Genomic DNA, 27,645 nt, shown 5'->3' on the forward strand with positions numbered 1-27,645 from the left:
GTAAATAGATTAGAAAGGAAAGAAGGTTTGAAAAAGAATTGAGGAGGACTTCCATCGTACACTAGTCAGTAAAAATTCTCCAAAAGTCAAACACTGAGCGACTTAATAACTACGAGTACGTAATATCAGAAATAATGCTTTATTTTTTTAATTGTAATACAAAGGCGGTACAATATAATGAGACAATACTGTCGAATTTTATGGTATTTCAAATCTATAATGCTGAAAGTAACAATAAATAAATTTGAGAAAAAAAAGTGACCTAGGGCTCAGGTCGTTTAAATTAACTATTAAAAATAAAACTGACAGAACTCATCTAACATTTCAAAAACATATTAAAAATCGAAGTAGACAACAGGAAATCAATTTGCCTGAAATTGTCCGCTTATTTTAACTTGCAAATTAAAATATCTGACTTCGTTTTTATACTTCAAGAAGTTGTGTCAACTATTTAAAACTCAAGTGCAATAATAAAATTTTCCTCTTTTCAATAGAATAAAATCAATATCAACAGTCAGAGGCTAGTCGCATTGGTCAAGCACCTGTCCGCAAAGAACCTGTGTTTGTTCCTGTTAACTTGTTGGTGCGCATCAACTTTACTAAAGAATTTAGATATCTTTTGATTAGTCGGGGTAGATTCCTCGTCGTTGACCTCTTCCCAATCAACGGCTAGCGCGCTTGACTCAAGAATTTTCTCAGCTGTCGACCAACTGAACCTGACCAATTGAGGGAAGCCAAAAACTTGATCGATGTTCTGAGTGAGCCATTTCTTTGTTACAGGATCATTTGGGTACCCACTACCATACTCGTTCTCGTTTTCTCCCTCCCTAAACTGCCACGCTCTCAGTGCATGATCCCTGGACACTTTGGCACAGATACTAGCTGCACTAACGATAGGATACGTGGAATCAGCCTTTTTTGCAACGACTATTTTGAGCTCGGGAAATATCTCTTTCAGTTTTGCTTGATATTTTTCAGGTTTTCCAACAGTGTCAACGTAAACCTCTGCGAGATTGACTCCGGCCTCTATCGCCCTCCTGATCAATCCGATCGCAGAGTTCATCGATACCTCGTTAAGCGTAACTTTGCTACGCCTGTACATGCTGTTCGCTATGACATTGGGTGATATTACTTCTACTGCCCAGCCCATTTTATCGTCATTTTTACATATCTTGTCAAAAATTGCGTCCCTCTGATCCTCAGTCAGGCTCTTCGAATCCGCACAGCCCAAGTCCACCAGTAGCTGCTTGTCGCTCAGTGGACCGTATGAAATTCCGTAAACCATCGGACCTAGAACAGGACCTCGACCCGCCTCGTCTACCCCCAACTGACATGGTTCTGTGCGACAAATTTGCGGCACCTGGAAAATGTAAAACTCAATTTCATTTGTTTCATGGACCTTGTATTTTTTATCATATATTTTTGATATTTGTCGTAGCTCCATAAAGATAGAGAATTTCAAAATTAAAATTTAGCATCATGATATGCAATAAGAAAAAAGTATCATGATTGATGCACGTGACAATGCAATAACAACAATAATTCGATCTTAAATATGGTAAATTTTTTGTTTGGAGAATCGTCGATTCGCTTTGTAATTATAACCTCAAAGCTCGGCAACGATTGACGTTGCCGCGATGTTTCAGCGTGTATCGGTGAAACCGAGAATGATTTTTGTAGAAATTAAAAAAAAAAGAATACCTTTGAAACGTGTATTTTATTCACACTATGATCACTGTTTATAAAATACGGTGTGAAATCGGCTCTGGACGTGATATGATCGACACCGTTTATTGATTCAGCTTCATTTTGTTTCTCTGCGATCTCTGATTTCTGTTCGTCTTCGCTCATGATTTTGATGTTGTTTCTAAGCAATTTATTACGAAAAATATCGAGGTGAAAATATTGAGAAACCAAAACAAGAGAATAACTTTTTCCTGTAGTTGTTTACTGCGTGTAAGTTTTTGGCGCGCAGAAGTGAGAGCGGCTAAGATAATTCGAAGGAAAATAAACTTAGCCTTAAGATCATCAAAATTCGGCGCCTGAATGTGATTTCTCTTCCTACCACGGGCAGCGCCATAGCTAGATATAGTCGATGTTCCAGTTATGCCTGAATAATAATGTTTTGGGTTCATAGATAAGCTGACTAATTATTTTCATAACATTGTTTTTCGATCAATCTGATTCTGAACAACGAATTTTTTACCGAAGCGTTGCGGAAGCAGCGATAGAACTAGAAAACGGCCCGAGTAACAGGTGGCCGTGTAAGATCCAAACGACAGCCATATTGTGCGAAATTCGTAGCTAACTTCAGACCGCTCTTGACACTGAAACGGCAAGAGAATGGTCGAAATACATTAATAGAGTGTGCGTTCTTGATACGTCGCATACTTCATGGCGATAATATTGGACAAAAATTGAGTGTGCTTTGTGCTGTCACCTGCCGTCAGCAGCAGCGCCAGCATTAGTATTAGTAGAAAAAATTGCGTTAACGAATCTAACCTGGAATCCAACCTAGGTGTAGGAGAGGTTGCTTTTATCGCTTAATTACTGCGGAGTATTGGATATTTAAAAGAAGATGAGTCAACGTTGATACAGTTCTACCCTCGCCGTGCTGTGTTAAGTTAATTCAAAGATGAAAATCGTTGTGAAAATTCTACAGGGAAGAGAGTGTGTCGTTGACGTGAGTACCAGTCGTCTTTAGATTGTCAAATCGTCAATATTGACGCGTTTCGATTAGTATAAGTACCTTTTGGATTTTCCTTACTGCATTCCAATCACGATTCAAATTCATGGTCAGATTTTATCATTCAACGTTCAAACAACCCTGCAAAAGTTTCGAGAACATTGCAAAAGACTAATGCTCTCTTTTTTTGGATCATATTTTTTGGTCAATCACACGTACGGAAGATATCCATTATTAGACCTTCTCTGAATTATTCAATTTTCTTTTGTTATTTCTAGCATTCTAACAATCGCCTTAATTTGTCATTAATTCAACATCCATTATTTCAGATACTGCCGTCAAACACAGTCCTCGAGTTGAAACATAAAGTTAGTGAATCGTTAGGAATCGCCGTACCAAATCAGAAATTGATTCACACAGGAAAGCCCCTTGCAGGTAAGAATAATTTGCAATCATCATTGCTCACAAATTACAAAATTTATATGAATTCTAAGTAATGAATAAGAAATTGCTTTAAATTTGGTTAAAAATATTATTAAAATTAATCTTAAACAATTTACTTTCAGACGACCAGCTTCTGAGTTTTTATCCGACAATAAAAGATGGTTGCAAGGTAAATTTATTTGTAAAGAAGCAAGTTCAAAGTGAGGGTAAAAGTGCTCAAGCAGATACTGGCATCCAGTTATTCAGAAGCGAGATGTCAAGAGTCTTGAGGCATTATTATACAGAATCTGAAACACAGTCGATAATTAACGAGTTTATGAAAGACTTAAAAAAGAAAGTGGATGGACTGAGTTATGATGACTTGGAGAGATTAGCAACGGCTCTGCTTCAGGATCAAGAAAGTACCACTTGAAGAAATTGTCCTTGGATTTTTTTCTGCAGAATACCTTCAATCATTCGTTTGTTAATTTTTAATAAAACTTTCTGCATCTAGAAAATTTTTAATTGTAAGATTTTCCATGCTTTTTGAAAAGTGAACAATTTTTTTCCGTGCTGCTCACTTTTTTAAATTGATTCTTTGCACTCTTTTTTAGTCAATTATTTACAACAAATATTCTATACATTCGTTCGTTTTACTTATTAATTTCCCTCTCCTTTCACAAAATGGCAAGCCTACGGGTGGCTGAGATGATTGATTTCCATAATATTTAACGGCCATGTTCAGAGAAATTCTATAAATGAATAATTCATTGAGTTGAGGAATATTTTAGGCATATGTAATTTCTAATAATCAAGAGGTGTAATGTAGCCTCTCCAATGATCGCTCGCTCGAACCATCTTCATCCATCGTGTTTAGCTGTTAACTAAGTGCAAGATAATGATAATAATAAAACAAAACTTGTTACGTTAAAATTACTCTACATTTATTTCAATCAGTAAGTTACAAATCTCATTATTTCCCAATTTCACAATTACATCGTCATTTCATCACAAATTACAAGTCCACCAAATCCATTTGTCTGAAGTATCGGGCGACCAGGCAGATGAACAAATTCAAAGCTGCAACATCTTTAGCGTTCTCCTCTGTCTAAAGGTACAATCCAAACATTATCCATCAAAACCTTATGACTCGAAATATTTGCAAGTCTGTTTTAAAAGTAAATTTTACCATGTTAGCTCTGATTATCGAACATGCTCTAGCAAGCGAGCGTAAGCAGGAACACGTGTCTGGATTTAAAGGTAACTCGAGGGTAGCGAGTAGGGCATAAATCCAGCCCCCATACGGCTGCGAGATCAGACCTTTTTCTTCTACTGCTTCAACGAGATGTTCCAAGACCTGTTCGATCAGTGGCTGGTTCATGTTTAATACAAGTCCGAGCAACGGTCTCATGCTGCAGATGTACTCAAGCCAGGCAACCTGATCATCTGCGTCAGGCTGTAATTTGCACAAGAGTAAGTATAATCTAAAATTAGATGCGATCAGAGGTCAAATCTTACCAGAACAGTCTGTCGAAGCCTGCGGCGACCCTCAGCGTTTTGTAAATCATGTTTAATCCGGTCGATCTCTAATCTCACGGAGGAAAAATCTGCTAGTTGACACTGCTGCCAGTCCAGGGTTGGAACCATCGAAGCTGGAGCCTCGACACATCCTGCTAGCTGAGCAATTGTTCATTACTCATTTCACACACCATATAAATGATTGTTTTCGTCTGCTTGTTTTGGTTCAACGACTTACAGGCTTTACTGCCGCTGTGGGAGTCTTAATACGGGCCTTTAAATTCTCTGCCACAACCACGTCGTCGCACTGCTGCGCCTCAATTCTGTAAATATTTTACAATTGCGGTGAATTGTTTTCGAGAAAAAGTTAGTGCGTTAAAAGGTGAAACAAGAATACCGACACCACACGTTTGATGTATTCCTCTCCTGAGGATGGAGGCAGCATAAGGTCGATTTCCGTGTCAAATTCGCCCACAAATAATGCAGGCTCTCTCAAAATATCTCCCATCTTTTGAGGCGACTTGTAAAGTGAAAAAAATTTCGTCGCAATGCGTGCTAAGAATTTCGCCTTGTTGACATTTTTTTCCTAGGTTAGATCACGTTTGAATAACGCGAGCATAACACGAGTTCCACCATCCTTCAACGTATTATCAGTCGTCAGTTGCACGCGAGGAAAGACCGGAAACTCGATATGATTTTTCACGCTCTTGTTGTTATGGCAACGGATACAATCAACAGTGGCAGCAAAACTGGACAAACGCGTGACGGAAATCCCGGGAACTTCAAAAAAGTCTATGTAAAACGATAATCGTTGACTGAAGTATGTATATTCTTCAGACAACGCGATAATCAACGTTTTTATTCGTAAATGATCATGGTGTATTATTTCCACCATTATTCTTTATATCGTCACGTTTTATTCATTACTCTGCGAATACAGACATCACTGAGTGACTTACACATGATTAATCTTTCAACTTTTGGTGAGCATATACATCTTCATGTGTATTGTTATTTATTTTTTATTTTTTATTAAAATACATAGAATATGTACACTCGGTAGCCACAGTAGCGACTTATTTACAATAGAATGTGTGTGAAAAATTTGTAATTGTATGTTTGTCAGGACGCAATTCGAACGGCGCGGGCGTGTACTAAGCTAAAAATACTGATAAAAAAACATTTTTAATATTATTCTTCAAATTCAAATTAATTTTACGTGGATCAACATAATACGTATAAAATATTTATAGTATGTAGCGTAGTAGACGCTCCTAACAGAAATATCTTAATTGTAAACACAGCAAATTATTGATTGTGTATTTTATTGTATTGATCGTCAGATATGATATCTGGACAAAAAATATGTATCATAAACAACGCGCAGTTTCGTTTGTCCGTGAAAGGGTGATATTCGCAATCTCAAATACATACGTATGAATCCCCATACGTACGAATAGATCGAACAAGACTGTATCATGGATTGAAAAATCTGCGTCCAACTATTTTTTCCCGCAAGCATTACACAACCCGTATTATAAATTTCAATTTCGTGCTACTTTCGCAGTGTCCCTTGAGCCGGTAACTTGTTCCAGATCAACACCGTCGTATTCCAAAGCTCCAGCGTTGTCATAGTAAGCGTAATCGTAGTCATTCTTCTTTTCCGTCTTCGACTTTGCCGTGGCAGATTCTTGACGCCGGTCAACAGACCTCGTCGTGGAAGTAAACGGCCTTGGTGTCGCACTGACGAAACTTCCAGTTCTTGAATTCGGCGTCGTTTGCGAAGCGTAATTGGTCGCTGTAGCCGCCGATGGCCTCTGAGTGGTTGGGTTATTGTAGACAGTCCTCCTAAAACAGATCAAGTCGAGTTAGAAATTGTCGATAAACAGGTATAAATAAAATCCTATTCCTGCACCTTCAATGAGAAAAATCACCTACCTCGGAACCGGAGTCGTCGCGCTCAGCGTGACGGGGCTCTCCGCGAGCTTGTTGACACTGGCGGGGCTGAATCCGTTGACGGGTGCCGTTCTTCCGCTCTGATCGAAGCTTTCGAAGCTCTTGGTACTTCCGTCGAAATTCGTCTTAGTCTCATAGTTGTTGTACTGCGTCACCACCTTCTTCGGGGCTTTCGTAGCCGCTTCGCGGTTATACTGTCCACTGTTATCGTTGGACCTCGAAGTGTCGTAGGTCTGCTCCGTCTGCTGAGTGTTCCTTTCGCGGTACTGGCCACTGTTCGTTGTTCTGGCGCTTTCGTACTGCCCGGTGTACTGGTCGTTTCCTCGATTGGTCACCTGGCTTTGGGTATTGGTATTGCCGATGGTAGCCTGTTTATTGGTAACAGGACTATAGGTCGTCGGGATGTAGCTACTGCCTGCGAAGTTATTGGCGAACCTCTGCGTGGTTTGAGTAAAGTCTTGCTGTCTGGTGGTCTGAACTTTGTTCACAGCCTGGGGCTCGCTGGTTCTCGGGGTGACCGAGTAGTCGTCGTAAAAGGTGGACGCGAAAGTCGAGGTCTGGAAGGTGGTGCTACCGGTGTTCGCCGTTCTCTGAATGGTGTTGTAGTTTTTTTGATGGTAACCGGTGTAGTCAGTCGCCTGGAAGCTCGTGCTGGGTCTCAGAGTCGTCGGTTGTGTCGAGAATTGGTTGAACTGGTTGGTGAAAGTTGGGACGCTTTGCTCGGCGGGCTTCTTAATCTTGGTGGCAACGTTCGCCGCGAAGTCCGTCGACCTCACAGTCGTCGTGACTGCAGGAGTTTGGTCGAAGGCTGTGCTTCCGTAGTTTGTGGCCTGCTGATTGGTTGCACCGAATTTGGTGCTGTCGAAGTTACCAAAGCCCCCCGCAGTTTGCTGGTTGTTGTTGTTGTTGTAATTGCTGCCTTGGAACGCGTTCGTCGTCGTAGGTTTGAAGGTCGACGACGGTGTGTTGTAGTTTCTGTTCTGGTTATTCCGGGGGTAATTGTTGGTCTGTGAGATATAAGGCCGGGCTGACGAAGACGTGGGATAATTGTTGGTCTGTTCGACGTAAGGCCGGGCTGACGAGGAGGTGGGATAATTGTTGGTCTGTGTTTGCCTCTGGTTGAAGTTGTTGTAGTTATTGTTTCTCTGCTGGTTGTAGTTACCGTTGTTCTGGTTGTTATTTCTCTGGTTGTAGCTATTACCGCTGTTCTGGTTGTTGTTTCTGTTCTGATTCTCGAACGTTGCCGACGGTCTGGCGGTCGTCGGTGTGATAATGTTAGTGTTGCTGTTGAACTGTTGCTTCCTCGCGACTTTTCTCACTCCCGATTGCCTCCTTGGTTCGGCCTGGCTCTGTTCTGGTTCGCGGTAAACCTTCTCGCTGTCGTAATCGTCCTCCTTGCCGTTGTTCCGGTTGTTGAAGAAATTGCTGCTGCTGCTTCCCCTCAGAATGTCGCGGTTGTTGTTGTTGTTGTTGTTGCTGTTCGTGTTCGTGCTAGGGGCAACCCTGTTCAAATTGTTAACCGACGATCTCACCGGGTCGCTAGACTCGCTGCGCTGCAGGTGATCCAGCGGCTCTAGATCGTTTTGTGCTCCGTCATAGCGCCGCGATTCAAGTCCAGATCCCAGTCTGTACAGATCGAAATTGTCGCTCGCGTAGTAGAGAGTCGCTGCCTCGCAGTCCACGTCGTACCAATCCGCACAGGTTTGGCTCTCCTGGTCGAAAGCGGTATCATTGGGACACAAAAACCTGTCGGTAGAATATGGAAGATCGTTTTATTGCGCCTTACCCACCCTTCCGAACGCTGAAAAATTATTACCTCAAATTCATCAAGTACTTACCGGTAGTCCTGGACACTTCCGGCTACCGAAACGCAGACGTGAAATAGCTGGCAGTCAGTCTCTGGGTCGGCGTAGTAGCTGCCAATGATTTTATGATGGCATGTGAATGACGTGTCTGGCATTAATTGCTGCGAATATCTAGGCGCGGGTCTCTGTAGCCCTAATACGCATCCCCATAATATTCCCACTGAAAATTTCAAACGGCATTTTATTTGTTTTAATTCGATTACTTATTTCTTGTTTTTTTTTTCTTTAGTTCAAATGCATTGTTGACTAATTGCACCATTTTCGGTTTAAGTAAATTTGAACGATAAGACAGATTCAACGATATATCGTCTTGAACGTTTTCGCATTCATTTCTTGACCGATATTTTTTAATACTATAAGAATAAGAGTGACAATTGATTGAATCCAGAATCGAACTTAAGAATTTTTGTGTTTCGTGATGTTATGTGAAATCCGTGACTCGCCTGCAGGATTTCTGTTCCAATGGAAAGACTTCTTCTCTCTAAAACTCATTAGCGTAAATACCCGATCGGGGCTAAAGATGGGTTATAATTTAAGGATATTTCATTTACTCTCGACGGGTCTTAATTAATAGCTGCACAAGCGATTTGCATGCAGGCTGCATTGCGTATAATGCATCGTGCTGTGCGATATGAAAGAAAATATTGCAGCGAAGCGAGACCGAAGATAGAGTATGTACTGAATATAGCGATACGATCTAATTGTTTGCGGTGCAAATATACAACGTGCGTACGTCTCGTGCAGTTTAAATGCTTTCTGGGCTGTCTGGTGCACTTGCGGTTTTTGCGCGAGGTGCGCGCGCGCGATATTCAAGATCTCACGAATGCAGATAAGCCTTTCTAAATTAGAATCTGCATAACGGGTGAGATATTCACGCAATCGGCTTTCGCGTTTCTATTAAACCTTGGACGTTACGCTGTTAAACAAAATTCAAAAATCCTCTATAACCACCCGAAATTAGCAATCGAAAGTGATTTCGGAGGAGACAAAAATTACGCTGAAGGTATGCGGAATCGGAATACGTAATTCGTATTTTCAAGGTATTCGAAAAAGGCGGAACTCGGCGTTGGTATAATTGATTTTATGACACTACGATATACGATACTTTCTGCGGTGAAAAGTACGGCTTAAACCGGTTTTAATTATGCGTAAACACGACGAGTCGTTTCGTTTTTTGAATTTCGTAATCACCTGCCGCGTTGTAACAACCGCGCGGTACGACGAATGTGCGAATTGAAAATGAAAGTAACGTTCTTTCTGCATAATATTCGTTACTTCACCGCGTATTTGTTGAACCGTTTGACACGGTGATAGGTGAGAAAATATCCGAGCAATGCAGTCCAAATTTTAATTTTCCAAAAATTATGCTATACTAACCGAAAAAAATGGTGAAGATTCGTTGATCCGCCATCGCAGTCGATCGACCGGCTGCACCTTGACCGTTTACAGTATTTATTCTCGAAGGATGTTTTCAGCCGAAGGATGCGTTTTTACCCGATTCGATTTCTGTATAGCGCACTGCAAGAACACGTACTCTCGACGAATCGGAGACGATAATGAAAAAACGAAATCGCGGTTGAGCACTCGGTCTCTAATGGAGTGGCTTGACTGCTCGTACGGGACTCGGGGTTGGAACTGAAGCGGCTGACCCCATCAACTCGATCCCCTGAAGAAGCGTCTTGTCCCATCCACGCGAGCATCCAATCCGAGAGAAGGGATTTCTGTCTATTTTACTCGTAGCTTCTCCTGCTGCTGCTGCTGCTGCTGCAGACGTAACGAACGATTACGTCACTCGGGTAAGTCGCTTTGAGCGCCGTTGACCGATTCGAGAAAGGGATTTTGTGCCCCCGGTTATTCTCCTCGGACTTATGGAAGGAGTATGAAGATCCTCGGCGCAGGCATTCTGCGAAAGTATTGAAAAGAGGACCGATCTCTGTGTAAACAGAAATGTTGATTCAGTAATAACGCTGGAATTTTTCAGGACTCTTCCTTTGTCCTAATGTATATGGGGCATTCCACGCCAACTCAATACACGGTTGACCATGATATTTTTTCATTTCATCAATGAATTTTCCGACGTTAGTACCACCCCTGAAGAGCTTCCAAACAAAATTTTTATCTTTTTTAATCACCTGTCTTTACCTTATGACTTTTTAAACCCATCTCAAAAACATCTAAATTGATTTTTACGAAACAAGAAAGAAAAATATTTGGTTTCTGAAATGAATAATTTTTACGTAAGATTCAAAGTGGGAGCTCGTTTTTTTCTTCTTTTTTTTTTTACTATTTTTTCTATTTTCATATTACCTGTTCAAAATCTATTATAATACATACTGCGTCTCTGATTTGACTAATGATTTTTTAAAATTTTTCTCTAGTTCTCAAATACTCACGATTTTTTTTCAAAATTTTATCACGTATTTTGAACAGGTATGAAAATAGAAAAAAAACAGGTTCCATTCTGCATCTTGCAATGAATATCTTTAATTTTGGAAACCAAATGTTTTTTCTCGTTTCGTAAAAATCTATTTGGATGTTTTTGAGACGAGTGATTAGAAAATTTAGTTTGGAAGCTCTTCAGGGGTCATCTGACGTCGAAAAAATCCTTGGTGAAATTCAAAAACGTCATGGTCAGCCGTTTACTATGAGTTATCGTGGAATACCTCATATTCATCTCCTCTTCCTCGCTCTTCCTTTTACGACGTTCGAGTTAAAAACCTTAACGTAAATTCACAGTTTTAAAATATTACGATGAATTTGAAGATTCTCACTTTTCAAAGTGAGAATCAATTTGTTTTTCTCCATTATGGTTTTTTGAAATCCAGAAAAAATGTAAAGTTCAACTAAAAATGCATCCTTACATCAACGCTACGAGTTTCTACCTCATTTCATTCTCATGAAATCAAACGACTCTCGTATAAATTAACGGGCCCTTAATTGTACAAATTTTTTTTTTTTTGAACACGCAATTAAATACCGACAGAATATTGGCGTATCATAACTGTCCTCGATTCTTCAAAGACTTCGAAAACTTGTGGCATTACATGCGGTTCATGGGCATAAAATCCATCTAATTGTATACAAAAAAGGTACCTTGCATCGTTAAAAGAAACCTATGATTACACCTGTATTATTGCTACAACAGTCTTCTATTCAACTTTGTTTTTTTTTTTTCTTGTAAAAAAAAGACAGGAAGAATTGGTTGGCTAGAACAGATCCTAATAATTATTCACTAATCCTCGTACATTCTCGACTCACGATAACTCACGTTCAAATATATGTTAAAATTTATATGGAAAAATTTCATCGGACAATAATCAGAGACACCTCAATGAATTTTTTTCCTCTCTTTAAGATCCTGGATGCGTTTCGTTAGCGCGTTTCGAAACCAGTTTAAACGCTTTAGTTGACTGTCAATGCGCTATCGGGACGTGGAACGTTGATCTCAGCTTGCTCAACACTGTCTAATTGTAAGTAGACATATTTAAAAGATTTTCTTTTTAATCTTATGATTCTTTTTCTTTGGACGACCGTCACCCTTGATGCTTGGATGGACCGGTATTTTAGCCTCTGCTGGCCCGGCTGCTCGAGCTCGATTACACATCGTTATCTTACAGGTAGCGTGCTTGCGTAGCACCTCTTTTGAATATAAAATTTCCTATAAGAAGATAGGAATTTATTTAATCTATGCACGAACAAGCAAAACATATCATTAACTTGCGCTACGTAATCAATATAAAATTCTCCGATTGATTTCCAATGCTTAACTGTTGTTTTTGCAAACTCTGTACGATAATGTAACATTTGCCTTCTTCACTTTGTCCATGCAATGCTAAGTTTAATGCCTGTAGCACGCATACGATGTGAAGACACACGGTGAGTTTCTTTTTTCTATATAGTTAGCCGTTTTTCGTAATTTCTAATTTACCAATTAAGACGTCTTTCTTATTTCTTTCCTCTCACTAAACAATCTAACAAACTGCATGAGAGACAAGTTTTTTGTCGGAAATCCAGTGAGGTAATAATAAAGCGAAACAATCATATCGTACACCTTAATTAAGGATGTGTCAGGTGCCTGTACAGTCCGTTAAAAATACCGCCAAAACAGAACGATTAAGAAACACAAGTTTCATAACTTCTGACAAGTTTTACCAAAAAACTATCATCACGGTATAAAAAAAAAAAAAAAAAAAAAAAAAATCAACATAAATCTACATTCGTTTAGTATATTAACCAAAATAATTTTTCATTCGCATATTTAGTTCGAATTAAAAAGATGAAGGTACTGTGAGTAAAAATTGGAAGTTGCGACGAAATGGAATACGATAATCAGGCCAATCGTCGAAAGGCCAAGGAAAACACGATGCGATGATCAGCGATATTTTGGTCACGACTCGTCATTATACAGTATATGTATACCTTATACCACAACCTGTAACGAAACATTGGAATCGTGTTCTCCGCACCGCGTGATATAAATTATAAACGATAATCGTGCAGGCAGGTATATATAATAACAACGAGGATGCTCAGCACCGGCAAATTTGGATGTACGATTCATCTTCATCGGCGGCGGGGTCGGATCAAGGTCGTCGATTGTGGGAACGAGACGTTGCAGGATCTCGTACAAGGAGAAACCGCGATCGTTAAATCATTTGGGAAAAAATCAGCCTTGGACTCGGATATCCCGGATATCCATGGACGATGAACGCAGTCCGGCGACCCTCTTCCACCTCTCTTTACTACGTCGATAATCCTGAATCCTCCGTTTCGCAATTCCGTAATTCCGGAATCAGGGTAAGTAGGAATGGCGAACCGATTCCATGTCCCATAGGAACTCTAATCGCAGCTTTTAATCGCACGTCTAGACTCACGCGCTGAGGTATCCGCATCGCATCGTCTCCCCATATTATCGCGGTGAGGCTACACCAAAGGAATCTTCTCAGCCTTGGAGGGCGAAAGTTGTCTTCGGAACTCGAGACTTGGTTCACTCCGTCTTTTACTATGGAGAAGAAGAAGCACCTATGATACGTAACACCGGTGTTCCACATTGATTCCGAGTCTCTTTACTTCCGTGCGCAGCCGTCGCTGTATAATGCAACCAAGAAAATATGCACCTTATGTATAGTCGGATAAATTGTTCCTTATCGGGAATCCCGTTCACCCAGATCGAAAAATCGGATAGTAGCATATCACCACATGTTCTTAACTAGATCTGCCATTACTTACGTATATATATAGCAGATATCTACTTGCAATCCGTTTCGTAAACCTATTTTTTATCGTTTCTATACTATGTATTTATCAATCGTTAATGCAATATATTCACGGAGATATTTTCTCCTCGTATTTAAATGTCGTCGTTTACGCAATGCAAGACTCGTCTATGTGTATATATATAGCTACAAATAATATACAGGGTATAATTATCAAGATCCTTAACATGAAACTTGGATACATTGGTATTGTAATACAAAGGTATAATAGACGCTAAATAGAAATAATTTTGTTGATTGTGAAGTTGATTTTCGGCAATGTATTTCTACATCGTTTTACATGTAGTTTTTTTTTTTGTTGTGTCAGAGACCGGATCATCAATACCTGGTAGAAAATGTGTTGGATGTTTAGGTTTTATGCATAGAGAATCGCGCTGCTCATCTCCAAGCTTGAGACCTCAGAACTTGAATCGGGATTCTTGAAGTCGGAATGCTGTTGGTTCACTTCGTCTCTTTCACGCACATTATTTTTACCCTTTCAAACTCGTGTCAGTATAGACAAGCGGATGAACCTGTTCATGATTTTTCTAATTGATCGATCGTTTTTGATACGTGATAATATTCCGTTAGAAACGCAAAGTGCGGCAATGATTCTCGGATATCGTTAGAAGGGGCGTCGAAATGCGGTGTCAAAAATTGAATCCACCGCGTCAGTAAATTTCTTTTTCTTTAAAGTTCAATCCGAGAGAGCAATGAACCTGCTGATCGGAGGCCTCGAGTATAGCTGCACAATTTAATCATTGTATACAGGTATAATATCGTGCCGGCTTAAACGCGACGAGAGAAAGCTCCAGTTTTTGACATACATTCTATACCTATGTGGAGAAAAATTTGTCGTGCAGAATGTAGGCCGTATTTGCACATTGCTGTCTTAGGTAAGATCTTCCTCTCGCCATATTTGCACTCATCCTTAATTCAGACTTGATTTAGATAATTGTCTAGGGGTATTAATATGTGTCTTGATTCCACACCGTAAAATGCTTCAATTATACATGCAACCACAGATTGTATCATTGGTTTAATTATACAGTGTCCAGATATTACGTTCACTAGAACACGAAATTCTGGTTGGAATGTTGGGTACTTAAAAAACTTTGTAGTAGTTTCTCGGTCGCGGTTATATAAACAAACCACCATACTTGTAAATTTGAAACGTTAAAATTTTTCGCACGAAATAGCGAAGGTCAGTTGTTTGTACAACTCAACTCAAGAGTTTCTAGAGAAACGAATGTAGGATATGTGACAACCCACTGATCATGTCACAGGTTGCAAGGGAAAAATCAAAATGGCCGCCATTGACTCGCTTGCGATTTCTTTTCGACTGTACAAGCATTTTCCTGACTAAGATATTATCGAGAGGTATGTGCTGTGAAAAAAAATGATGGCAAGAATAGTTGAGCTATGATTTCATGTTCGAAGACAGCTCAAGGTTCGAGAATCCAGCCTGTGAAATTTCGTATAACTCGGGAATCCATCTTATCCTATTCAGATTACTTTTACGATCACTCAGGACAGATTAATAGTTTCAACTATTTCTAATGTTTTCGCCACATTCCTATATCTTAAAAAATAGGCATGCGATGCCAAGACTCGAGTTCATAATCTACGGGGTTCGTGCAGTAAGGCTGCAGGGATATGTTACCTAAGCGGATGCAAAAAGGTGCTAAGCGTATGCGAATGAAATATCTAGTCGGTGTAATACCACCGTACACGCGTGATCTGTAATAAAAAAAAAAAAAAGGAAGGGAATGAGATATATAGGTACAGCTGTAAAAGTACACGATACTCTTCCGTTGCTGCCGCCACCCAGCCTTGAAATATCGCTAATAAAGAGTTGAAATCTCTCTTTAAATTTCAATTCTCACCTCGTATATTAACGATGCAGGGTACCAATCCTCTCTTTTTCTGTTCAGGTTTCGTTTGAGCTGGGGAAAGTGTGACTTGCGCCCGGGCATTATACCCCATTATACCTGCCTCCAGTCGCTCCAACCTCATTGTCCCATTGTTTTATTGTTTCAAAGATTAAGGAATAAAATCCTTCATTGTATTCGCATTTAAACAAACCGTTCGACGTGTAATATCCGCAAAACTGTTCGCGTTGTTAGTATTTCCTATAATATTATCGCAAACATTCATTTGTTTTCATATTTTATAACATTTTATCATAGAACATGTGTAATCATCGTATATGTTCATGGTAATGAGAGAATCTGGATCTCTTTTTAAACCTCTTACACTATCTTTCGCTCTGATGGATCCTCTTGAATGTACTCAAGATCTGATGTGGAAATTTAAATTCGAATGCATGTCACAAACGACATCAGAGTGATTAATAAAAATACGAGATTGACAAATAACCTGATGGTATCATAGACCATACCACGGACATAGGACAGGTCTAGAGATGTATCACGTGTACAGTCCAGCTGAGAAGTGTTAAAGGGAAACAAAAATGGGGAAACGAAGGCTTCGAATCCGTAACTCAATTAGGGTCTGGAAAATTTTACCAGAAAATCAGTTATTCGTGTAACCCTGGATGTTGATCCGAACAGTTTAGTTCGGCAACTCAAAATTTGGGGTAAACTACATTGTCCGCAGCTCTTGTTAGAGCCCAATTAGTATGCCTTATCGAGGTTCGATGAATAGTAGATTATTTAGTTCCCAAACAAATTCCACGCAAATCACCTGACCTGGATTTTTCGTTACATGAATGTGTTCTGAAATAAATCGTTAGTTTATTACATGCTACTCGTATTGGTTCTAACTGATATATTGTTCCGGTCAATTGAACGGTTCAAGAATTAAGACTAGAAGTCCAGCTGATTTGCAGATAATCCATTCGCCTTTAAAATAAACTACGAAAAATGTCAGAATAGAATAATATCTCGAAGGTCATTGAAAGCTATTCTTTAAATTTAATTCAACTTGGTTAACCCGAATGACCGTTGTTCCGTTTTCTTCCCATTCATTCTTTCGTCCATAGATTACTTCTCATTGGACTGTACGCCTGATCATCTTTAATTTGACGTGGAAATAATGCAGTTCAGTATTCAATCCTACACGCCTGACACCCATGTTGCACACGAAGTCTTCCAATTTGACAAACGAACTGCGATACGTTGATCATGTAACATAGCGCATAAGTAGGTGGATTACGACGAAGTTATGCGCCGTGGCATCTGCCACATGCATCGGTAAGTACCTCGTGTTAGTGAGGGGCAACATGTCTGTGTACCTGACACAGGCACTAGACTGTCATTGTATAACAGGTAGATGCCTCGTAGGTGATTCCCTTCCATAGTTCGCGGAGATGTTCTCCTCGTCTGATCCAGAGAGCCGCTTGCCGGTTGTACGTAGGTACGCGTTGATAGATCCCCACGTGGGAAAGTGAAAGTAACTCGGCTGCTGCTGCTGCTGCTGCCTCAAGTCGGCAGCTTCTTCTTATGTGAATGTAACACACCTAAACATTAATTCCGATACGTAGAACCAGCTGTAGCTCGATTTGAAAACAGTTAGCTATGCATGCAACACTAGGTATAATGTAAGAAGAGACTCTTTGTCTGCACGTACGTAGCTAGTATATTTATACTATGTGCTCGTGATGCTTAAGGTTATTAAAATTCCTCATTACACGCCGCATCTTGATCCGAAATACACCGTATTCTGCGTGTCATGGTCCATGGGACATGTTCAGCCCCCCAGGGAACATGTGAGCGCTTGTAATATACCTGAAGTACTATATATATCTACGCTTAAAGTATCTTGTGAACACTCAACACAGTAAAAGCATTATTCCCCTCTTTTTCGCCTTCTTTCTTCGCCTAATTTCTTCCGAATTATCCGGTGAAATTTCATTTCTCGGTAACTCACTTAACCCTCGACTCTCCCCCTCACTTTTGCCCTCTTCTTTCACATTGCGAAACAAATAGTCGTTGACTCGTAAATTGCTTTTTTGCAGGGATCTGGAATTTCGAGAACGTCAAAAACAATGTAAACATCGAAAGAAAAAAGTCAGGCAAAAATTTTTACTGCTTCGTGAGAAAAGTAATTTGATTATATTTATTAACATTCGAACATGTGCTTACAGACGTTTAACGAAATTTGAGTCGAAAGAAAATAATAAAATATACATCGGTGTATATCATCGTAGGTACGTGAAATATTATAAAATATTACCAACTTCCTCATCACAATAATCAACATCGCGTAATGGTGCCTCCATGTATGTCTGCAATATTCGAGATTACGTAAAATTTCCTCATTTATTTCGTTTTTCAATAGTAACTGTAAAACGCCGCATCGATGCAGCAGCAGTATAAACCATATAATATGCATGGCAACGGCATCAAAACAGTTTCCCTGTGAATGCGATTTTTCAATCCATCGCTGAATGGAGTTTTACATAATAACAACAACAATAATAATGATAATAATAATAACGATAACTCTAATCCTGCTGCAGGTATGGACTGCGTGTATACCAGAGTCGATTATCCTCTGCATTCTGGAATAAGGCTCGTACATAGACCGGATTTACGTTATTTATAGTACAGGCTTGTATGTACCTGCGTATTATACGGTACAACAAACTAGTCACGAAGCATAGAGCGAGAACATTTTTATAGCTGGTTGCCTCGATTAACCTGAATTACTGAGGCCTATAGAGTAGTTTTTCTTATAAGCCAACTACTCTCGAAAGGCAACTGCATAGTACACGGTTACCCATTTATCAAGCGGAAATCTTAATTTCATTCGATTAACACGTGACAGCTTGACTCACGAGTAATTATTGTATTAAGCATTAGTTTGTTTTTACGCTATCGTTTATCATTTGCATCAACGACACCAGTATCAGTTATCAAATTTAATCATACAATGTGTTGAAATCAATTTCGGACTTCGATATCGCGTGTTTTTTTCATTGATTTCGACGGTGATATAACAATTCGTCTTTTTACAATTTTGATGTCTTATACACGCGTTCAAAAAAGATGTATTTTGCGGAAACTCTCTAATTACCTCTATATGGGGATGCTTCTAACTAATTTAGTTTTTCAAATATCGATAACCTTCTCTGTTACACTTAAAAAAATTGTTATGTACGTTAAACTTTTGGCATGATTCTTAAAAGAAATTATCTAAACTTCATAATACCATGATTCATTCTCTTAAAATTGAGCATAATTAGTTATAATTACTCAGTTTTTTAAATGCTTTCAGTTAGTTTAGATTTGGAAAATTATACAAAATTTCAAATAGACGCAAAAAATAAACCACAAAAGATATTTCAAAAGAATTAAATTAATATTCTTAAAATTAACTTAAAAACTTAGAAAACAATAAAATTAATATTCCTGCTATACATAAATTTTCTGCATAAAGGTCGATTACACTTGCAAATTAAAATACTTGATGGTTAATTTTTGCAATTCCAGTTTAGCACTTCGTATTTAAATCTATCGTATCTTATACTTACAAGGACTGTAACAAACTTGAATTTGACCTTTTACGATCTAACGCAGAATTGAAAACCGTAAAATGTCTTCCCGAGAGAAGAACGAGCCACGAGCTACGAGTCACGGTAAACGTGTTTCTGATTCCGGGCGATCCGCATGCAGTAGTGACATCACCAGCGTCTTCAAGCGCACGAGTCACCTGACTCTCCTTCGGAATTCGCCCGTCCTTACACTTTTCCGCAAATCGCAGATTGCAGTTTTCAAAGCCATGCGGTCTTGCACACACGATGCACCTTTTGCATCTACGCGACTCTCGCAAACGTCGAAGATAATCCGATGAGGATGATCATCCCATAGGTCAGAGTGATGCACTAAGATGGCCTCGCGTCTCGGAGGAACTTTCACTTGCGGAGGACGAAGCAATTTTCTTCTATTTCTCGTTCTTCTTCTTCTCTTCTTGTTCTCTACCGGACTTTGCGCAGAGTTCTGCACTCATTGAGAAAAAAATGTGACGGCGTGACGTCTGGTGGCGAAAAAATTCGTCATTCTGACATGGCCGTCGTATTTAATTTTAAAATACCTATTTCGTCGGATTTTCTTCAGAATATCGATTCCAAGTGAAAAAACTAAAGCCTCACGGCTTGCACTAAGCTCTCTGGATTTTTATAATCGCATAATTGCGGACCTAAAATCATCGGCTGACGGCCCAATTATGGGCGCCATGTTCTCGTCCACGTTATGTTCGGTTCTCATTCGTAGACGCATTCGCTGCGTCCCCATCTTTGTGTCGTCAAAACGTATAACAAGCACCATATATTCATAATCGCGCGTAATGATCGCGTTAGCATAAGGAAAACACGTCACTTCGCGTCACGTCAAACACTGCGGCAATACACCGCTGTTATGTATCTCAGGTTATTCATAATAGAAGCGCATACACGCAATCTCCGTGAGACATTTTCCCATAAAGTTACCTCGTCGTCGTCGGCGTCGTCTCTGCATATTGCATATATACTTATATATGTTATAATAATTGCTAATTAGGTCTCAACTCCTCAGGGCATTCAACGAATTCTATTATCCTTCACGTTATGAGAATTTACTTATCATGGGAAAAATCCCCTTACAACGCCAGCGTTCTTTTCTACATAAGCTTGTGTCTTGATTGGTATACATCTAGTTGCATTATTATGTCTCTCGAGTCAATGTTCGGCTGCTGATAAACAAATCCAAATTTCGAACGCCGGAGAATTTGTTAAATTTTTTGACATATCAAAAACATACCAATTCTAATTTTTTTCAAAAAAATCCTGTCGAATATTGAATTTCTGAGGCAATTAGCAAAGTATTATGGGTTTTGTATTCACCGTTATCCAAAAATCAGGCCATACATTTTTTTTTGCTACAAAAATCACCCCAACAGAGATTCGGCGTAGGTAATTGTTGCTGAAGAAAGTCTAAACAATTCACACCGAGTTTGTGTAATAACATCTGACGCTTCCTCTAAAGCTGCTAGCGTGTCAAAGTTCGCTTGCAACCGGCGCCCGAAGTAACTTTGAACGGTGTTTTTGTCACGTGGACAAGCGTTGCGTAGGAAGTTACATAGTCCAAGTACATTATAGAGAATTGCTTTAAGAGAGAAAGGTGAAAGGAGAAAGTGATACGTGAAGATGATTTAAACACGACGCGTTGTATTATACACTCACCCACTGATGTGTGTCTCAATGATATATTATATGTTATTGCTTACTACGCAATTTTCACGCAGAAATATTACATTGTAGATTCTAATTAGATTTCACACGATAATTATTTTTCATACATGAGCGGTGACGATCTTTTTAGAATTGCTTTTCACTGTCGTTTTTTTTTTATTTTGCATCTAAGTCAACCTCAAACTGCAAAAGCCTAAAGAATTGAGTATGCAAATTAATATGAATCTGTAACGACGATCGATGATCGTGAATGAATATTTTACTTTTAATTTCCAGACATAAGAAGATGCGAAAGAAAAATTATTCCTCACAGACCTTGAGGATGAGGTGAAAAGAAAGAAGTCGATCACGAAAATGAGAAACATGTGAAATAAATCTCAAAACGTGTTGAGTTGCTGTTTAATTTTATACCCACAGACTGTTATCGGACAAACAACCGATTTCCGCCAATTTATTGGTAATTGCCTATAATACGTTGTAGATATTGCTTACCAACGTGTTTAATGATAACGGAAGCCCGCGAGTATCTGTTAAAAATTTAAATCACCTATTTACGAAGGCTTCTCAGTACGTCACGTGTCGATAAAATTCAGATAATTTCGCAGAGTTTCCGGTTTGCACGCGTCCGCTGCAGCTGCGGTTTGAGCAATTTGCGCGTGCCAATTTTCGGCCAGATTGCAAACTCCTTCATGCGCGTACCTTCAAGTATAATGGCGGGGCGTAATTGGGAACATCGGAATAGCACCGGAAAGATATATGAAAAGTATAAGAACTCGGATGCATCAAGTTGTGAACCGAGCGCGTGAAACGGTGAAGATTCATCCTTGTGCCAGATTCACAGCGTTGGTTGTAGGAACACGAGGAACACGTTCCATCCACGGAGAGCCGGACTTAAATTTATTACGCAACGTATTGCCACCATGCGAACAGAAAATGTTTTCAGTAAAGTCGAGATTCATTAAGCATTTCAAATTTTTATCACTAGGGTGGAAAAATCAAGAAGGAAGGTTTTGCTTCTTACAAATTGCCTCACGCACGAATCGCTGACTCGCTTTTCTGCAGATGATGTTTGAATAGAGTTCAAACCATGCTGTAGGTAAAAATGACGACCCTGTTTTTTATTTCTGGTATAGTAAAGACATACACGCAATACTTGTAAATCCTTGAAAATTCTGGCGATTGAGCGCGAGTCTCTCGAGCGGTATAATTTCCATAATTAACGTGCAGAACCTGAAATCTGCCAACGGAGATTTCCCCAGAGTTTTGCGGCAGCTCAATGCGAAGTCGGAAAAGCCTCTCGGAAGTCGTTTTTTATTCACGAATTGGTGTAGATCAAATCCTCGAGTTTTATCTCGCGGTTGAATTTTACAGGTAATGATGATTCACGTTTTTTTCTCAGGTCCTTTTGTTCGGGATAAAAATATTTCCTCCAAATTCTGCGCATTTGTGCGTTAAAAAAAAAAATGAAAATAACAATGAATGCAAACTTCAATGGCTGCACGTTGTTGTTGGCTCTTAAGCAACAACAGGTATTATAGATATAAATGTCCGCAATCGCCCCTGAACTGTTAGTAATTCCTTTTATATCGCGACATGGCACTTACAAAAGAATTGAATACAGACGCGATGACCTTTGCTTATATGAAATAAAACCTGCTACATCATTGATCGCACATCCTCTTTCTATCATGAATTATTATAACTTAATCAAATCGTTAAGAGAATTCATTATATTGAGCCTAGAGTTAAGAGAAAATTAAATTCCGTTCAGTGGAAGGATTAAATTGTAATATTTTTATAGGGTTTTCAATTTTGCAAAATTATACTCTATCTGAACAGTTCGTCGTGTAGTAAATTGTGAACGCAAATTATGTGTTGCACACAAAACTTGATTTATCAAGAAAATTGACGAGGCAGCTTTGAGAACGGTAGCGATGACCACTAAGATAAAAATAATCGATGCATCGATTAATTGAGTCGAAAAAAATAATCGAACACGACTCGATTCAATCGGTAAGATTGAATCGATCAATCGATTATTTCGATTATTTTCGAGTAATCGGGAAAAAAAATTGATTTAACATAAATCGAAAATCAATTATTTTTGGTCGTTTTTGGAGATCGGTCACTTTCTACGATGGTGGAAAGAAATCGAATGAATACAACGCACCTATCGTATTTACGAATGTCAGTAAGATTGCGCAGCATTACTGCGGGAAGAATGCTGCGGTACTTATAGATACGGAAAAAGGTGTGTATTAATGGTCCCACCATGCATAACGTGATGGCAACTTTTAAATGCTACAGGATTTTCATATTGTACAATGCTCAAAGCATTGTAACTCGCACTTGCATATCTATATGCAGACGTACTTATTCCTGTAGCTATTATACACATACATACATAGGTTTGTTTAATAGGCAAAGAAGAATAATAGAATAAGTTCTGCGGTGCCACTTGGAGCAGAACTAATTCACATAACGTAGTTTAACTTTGGATACACTCGCTCCGGCGAATCTATTGTAAGTCTATGGTCTATGGTATGTGTCTACTACATACCTATATACGTTCGTACGATAATGGCTTCGCATTATACATACCATACCCTTGCAAAACCAGGCGGAATTACGAAAGCAGAACTGAACGCTCCGCTTTTTAACATATTTGATAGATCGTTTTCTGCGTCGTTTAATATGACCAATCTCTTGACGGTCAATATCAAGGTTTCTGACTTAAGCGCAAATTCATGCAATTCCTGTTCTGCAACCCACGCGCTCATGCAAACGATCCGTGGTTATATAAAATTTTACAGTTATATACGATAACAATTCCTTCGCAGAATTGAGGCGTCATTTTAACGCCTTAGTCACGGGATTTCAACATTTTGTCAAATATTCGGATAGTTTATACCGCTATGATCAATTCTTTACTACGTACAAATGTATCCGGGTTTAGGGTCTGGAAGAGCAACAGCAAAAATTGTCAAATTTTGAAACTTTTTTAAAGGCAGAGCAGTTCGTGTGATCATTTTTTTTTACTAAATTGCGACTCGGTCGGCCAGCTTTAGCGGAATTGTAGAGTTGATGAATTATGTTGAAAACAAGTTCTCTTCTTATGCATGGATACGCTCTTGTGTATACAATTTCATTACTACAGGCCATTGTACAAAGGCCGTCCAAGTCCGAAATTTACATATACAATTGATTTCGGAATATCCGTTCTGTCGCAATATAGATATTTTCTTATTTAACGAAGTTGCAACAATCATTAATGATTATCACCCGCGAAAAGCCGTCGCGCATAAGCCTGAATGATAATACGTTCTGTCTAGTTTGCGTCTAATCATATTATCGTTTTTTTTCTAAGATATATGATACATACGACCGAATAGTATGATCAGAAAATGATTTTTCTCGGAAATCGTTTGGAGAAAAAAAAGTGAAACGTCATAAACAGTTGAAAGACTGTAAATCTGTTCAGAAAAAATTGCAATGAATCGAATGTTTCAAAATCGATCATGTTCACCGATCTCAACGTGCACAGATTTGAGAATGGTTAGGATTTCTCTGCAGATTACTACTTTATCGACAAGCGCTAACTTTATTGAATCACATTATCAACAGCAGATGTCAGACAACGCTGAAAGAAGATTCTTTTGAATCCTTTTCCTTTGCCACTTATTTCTCTTATCGACATCAATGCGTCAATAACAAACGCTTCCGAATCCAAAATTCGTGTTCAGGTTCAGGTCGACATGATGGAGATTGGAGAAGAACGTTCAAATTGACACCTATGTTGATCCTACAGTCGCAACGTCAAAGCGGGTCGTTTTACAGTTGAAAAACAAGGGTCGAATAAGAATGACAGAAAACATGGATCAACTAAATAAATATTTCAACAGATCCGCATCAGTATCTTCAAAACCGAACGTAAAAAACATTTCTATTATTCCCAAATCGTCTTTTCGATTTCTGAAAGAACAATTGTGTTCTGCACATAAATGACCAACATACAGCTTTGTTTGTAACAGACTTAGATAAATTATTGTTCTTCAAATTTTATACTACGCTGCTCAGTTTTATTCAATACTGTTCATTACATCCCCTTATTAGGTTATTTCTATTTACACTACCAGAGAGCAACGGAACAGTAATACGAATTTATAAATTCAACAGGTTCTAGAATGCCGGGTTTGCGAAGAAGTTTTCACTGCGGAAGGTGGGAAGGTACCACGTCTACTTCACTGCGGTCACACTGTGTGTCACTCTTGTTTACTGCGTCTTCGTCCCTGCGTATCGGATCAAAAGTTTCTTTTATGTCCCTTCGACCGGCAACCCACAGCCATAAAGAAGAATGGAGTGTATAGTCTAAAAAAGAACTTTGTGCTCATCGAGCTCTTGGAAAGGCTGGAAGAGTCGAATATTGAAAAAAACATGAAACTCGAACGGGAGAGGCTTCAGTCTACTCAGCCGTGCGACGAAGATGAAAAACATATCGCTGTACTGTACTGCACAGTATGCATGACTCACCTTTGCGACGCCTGTGACGTTGTCACTCACTCGACAAAAACTCTTGCCAGGCACAGGCGCATTCCTTTGTCGGAAAAACCAAAGGAAAAACCAAAGTGTCCCACTCATAGCACGCATATCGCTGAATTCACATGCACACAGGATGGGTGCAACAGTGCTCTTATGTGCTACCTTTGCAGGGACTATGGGAGGCACAGTACTCACAAGGTGAATCCTATAGTTTCTCGAACAAATGAGTTCCATTTGATTCACCCATTAATCTGAACGAATAAAGGAAAGTAGAATTAAGCAAGGAGGCTGAAGCTAGCAGCCAGAAATAGCAACCAAATTTTCTAATATTCATTCAAATAAGGTAATCAAGTCCGAAAATCCAATAATCTTAGAGAATTATGAGGATAAGCACATTTGGCTGTTAACTCTGGCTGCTAGCTTCAGTATTATAATTAAAAAAACTAAAAAAAAGATTCATATGTTTCCCGGAATTAATGTTCGGCTGTAAACTGCAAGAACATTGTTCAGGACTTCGATTATTCGATTTGTGTATTAGATTTGTTTATTGAATTGCAGCATACATTGGTAGAGACAGAGGCTGAGAATATCCGAGTTTCAATCATCACAGCAATGCAAAAAATGACTCTATTTACGGAAAACATGAGGGATACAGCTCATAGAATAGGTAATAAAAATAATTTTGGCTCTTTTTGTTTCAGAAGTTAACATCTAATTATCAGTATCACAATTTTTGATTGCACACATTCTGTTAACATTTTTTCAAATACTTCTAGAGATTGCAATACAGGAATTAGAAGGCTGGGCAATAGAAGATGCTCGGCAGCGAGTACGTCAGCACTTTGAAAAGTTGAGGTCGCTGCTAGCGAAACAGGAAAAAGCAGCTGCAATGAGCGTTGATGCTGAAACGAGGGAAAGACTTTGCACGCTTCGGGAATTACACGAAAATCTGAATATGACCAGGACCCAAGTTGCCGAAGTCTGTATTGAGTGGGAGAGTCTGCTGGGTTCTGAAGATTGGAAGTTGCTCAGCAGCGCCAGAGATGTCAACCAAGTTCTGACTTCGCTGGAACAGCAGCAGAAACATTACGCTCAGCTTGGTCCAGACTTGCTCACACCCGAATCCTCTATTCCTATAATATTTAGCAGGGTTCGTAAAGCTTAATTCCCGATGAATGGTAATGGGAAATTTAGAGAAAAATTCTCGTGATTTTTACCAAATTTATTCATCTAGGACAACAGAGTTCATATTGGAACAAAGATAGAAATGCGAGTTGTGATACTTGGCCTAGATGGGGCTGGAAAAACTAGTATTTTATTTGCCATGAGGGACATGGCTTTGTGCAGTCCACCGATTCCTACAATTGGGTTCAACGTAGAGAGCCTGGAGTACAAAAACCTGGTGTTTGCGCTTTGGGATGTTGGCGGACAACATAAATTGAGGCCACTGTGGAAGCACTACTACCACAATACTCAGGCTGTCGTTTTTGTTGTCGACGCTAGCGACAGGTTGCGATTCAAAGAGGCGCAAAAGGAACTGACGAAAATTGTTAGCGAACCCGAACTGAAAGACGCCTTGTTACTTATCTATGCCAACAAACAGGTACAATACATATCTCTACATGTTGAATAATCTAGTCCAAATTAAGGAATTAATGAAATGTAAAACTGATTATATTGAAAGAAAAAAAAATAATATATTTTTAATTCAGGATGTTCCAGGTTGTGCGATGGTCGAAGAGCTGACGGAAATCCTTTCCTTACAAAAATTTTGTTGTGGTAGGGCCTGGCATATAGAGGGATCTTCGCCTCTGACTGATTCTACTGGTCTGATTCAGGGATTAGACTGGCTGACACAGCAATTGGGTGCAAACGAAGCGCTTTACACCAATAGTACCTAAAAATAAAAATACTAAGTGAATTTAGTTTTTAGATTTACAGTAAGCGTGTGTCATACCACACTCCGCTACTCTACTCTTACCATTTTATAATAAAGCATGAAAAAATAGCAGCATTATATTGTCCGTCAACACTTTAGGCACGGCATCGGTCCCGGAGGACTGACAGCGGAACCAGAATCGGCTGTGTGCTCAAAGTATTAAATTATAGTAACAGAGAAAAGTGCCAAATGTAACCCTAATGAAGAGAAACGCAAAAGCTTTATCGTTTTAAACAAATTGCTGTTGATAATTTTTTTCTGTTAATGCTAGA

The 27,645-nt window shown here is 39.2% G+C and overlaps 5 protein-coding genes across 6 annotated transcripts; 2 read left to right on the forward strand and 3 right to left on the reverse strand.

Annotated features, from left to right (window-relative positions):
• Positions 1-120: 120 nt before the first annotated feature.
• On the reverse strand, positions 121-2,053 carry LOC124410056 (ribonuclease H2 subunit A). Its single transcript, XM_046888170.1, has 2 exons — positions 1,702-2,053; positions 121-1,360 (listed from the first exon to the last, which is right to left on the reverse strand). The coding sequence occupies exons 1-2, from the start codon at positions 1,849-1,851 to the stop codon at positions 515-517; spliced, it is 996 nt and encodes a 331-aa protein (XP_046744126.1). The 5' UTR covers positions 1,852-2,053; the 3' UTR covers positions 121-514.
• A 325-nt stretch (positions 2,054-2,378) lies between these two features.
• LOC124410059 (ubiquitin-like protein 4A-A) lies at positions 2,379-4,042 on the forward strand. Its single transcript, XM_046888174.1, has 3 exons — positions 2,379-2,683; positions 3,016-3,121; positions 3,253-4,042. The coding sequence occupies exons 1-3, from the start codon at positions 2,636-2,638 to the stop codon at positions 3,540-3,542; spliced, it is 444 nt and encodes a 147-aa protein (XP_046744130.1). The 5' UTR covers positions 2,379-2,635; the 3' UTR covers positions 3,543-4,042.
• Position 4,043: 1 nt separating this feature from the next.
• On the reverse strand, positions 4,044-5,276 carry LOC124410058 (gem-associated protein 2). The gene is made up of 5 exons (XM_046888173.1): positions 5,029-5,276; positions 4,866-4,950; positions 4,628-4,786; positions 4,299-4,565; positions 4,044-4,217 (listed from the first exon to the last, which is right to left on the reverse strand). Exons 1-5 carry the CDS (start codon positions 5,133-5,135, stop codon positions 4,125-4,127), a joined length of 711 nt encoding a protein of 236 aa, XP_046744129.1. The 5' UTR covers positions 5,136-5,276; the 3' UTR covers positions 4,044-4,124.
• An 825-nt stretch (positions 5,277-6,101) lies between these two features.
• On the reverse strand, positions 6,102-10,148 carry LOC124410055 (homeobox protein 2-like). 2 transcript variants are annotated; one of them, XM_046888169.1, is made up of 4 exons: positions 9,826-10,148; positions 8,422-8,608; positions 6,566-8,329; positions 6,102-6,472 (listed from the first exon to the last, which is right to left on the reverse strand). In XM_046888169.1, exons 1-4 carry the CDS (start codon positions 9,857-9,859, stop codon positions 6,172-6,174), a joined length of 2,286 nt encoding a protein of 761 aa, XP_046744125.1. In that variant the 5' UTR covers positions 9,860-10,148; the 3' UTR covers positions 6,102-6,171. The 2 variants fall into 2 exon arrangements, with proteins under 2 accessions (XP_046744125.1, XP_046744124.1); XM_046888168.1 differs by having other exon boundaries at positions 6,102-6,475; positions 9,826-10,145.
• Positions 10,149-24,611: 14,463 nt separating this feature from the next.
• On the forward strand, positions 24,612-27,468 carry LOC124409308 (E3 ubiquitin-protein ligase TRIM23-like). The gene is made up of 6 exons (XM_046886847.1): positions 24,612-24,825; positions 25,072-25,632; positions 25,993-26,101; positions 26,211-26,584; positions 26,669-27,037; positions 27,147-27,468. Exons 1-6 carry the CDS (start codon positions 24,757-24,759, stop codon positions 27,333-27,335), a joined length of 1,671 nt encoding a protein of 556 aa, XP_046742803.1. The 5' UTR covers positions 24,612-24,756; the 3' UTR covers positions 27,336-27,468.
• The last annotated feature ends 177 nt before the right edge of the window (positions 27,469-27,645 follow it).

The sequence above is a fragment of the Diprion similis genome, chromosome 8, assembly GCF_021155765.1.
Source record: "Diprion similis isolate iyDipSimi1 chromosome 8, iyDipSimi1.1, whole genome shotgun sequence".
Taxonomy (NCBI): Eukaryota; Metazoa; Arthropoda; class Insecta; order Hymenoptera; family Diprionidae; genus Diprion; species Diprion similis.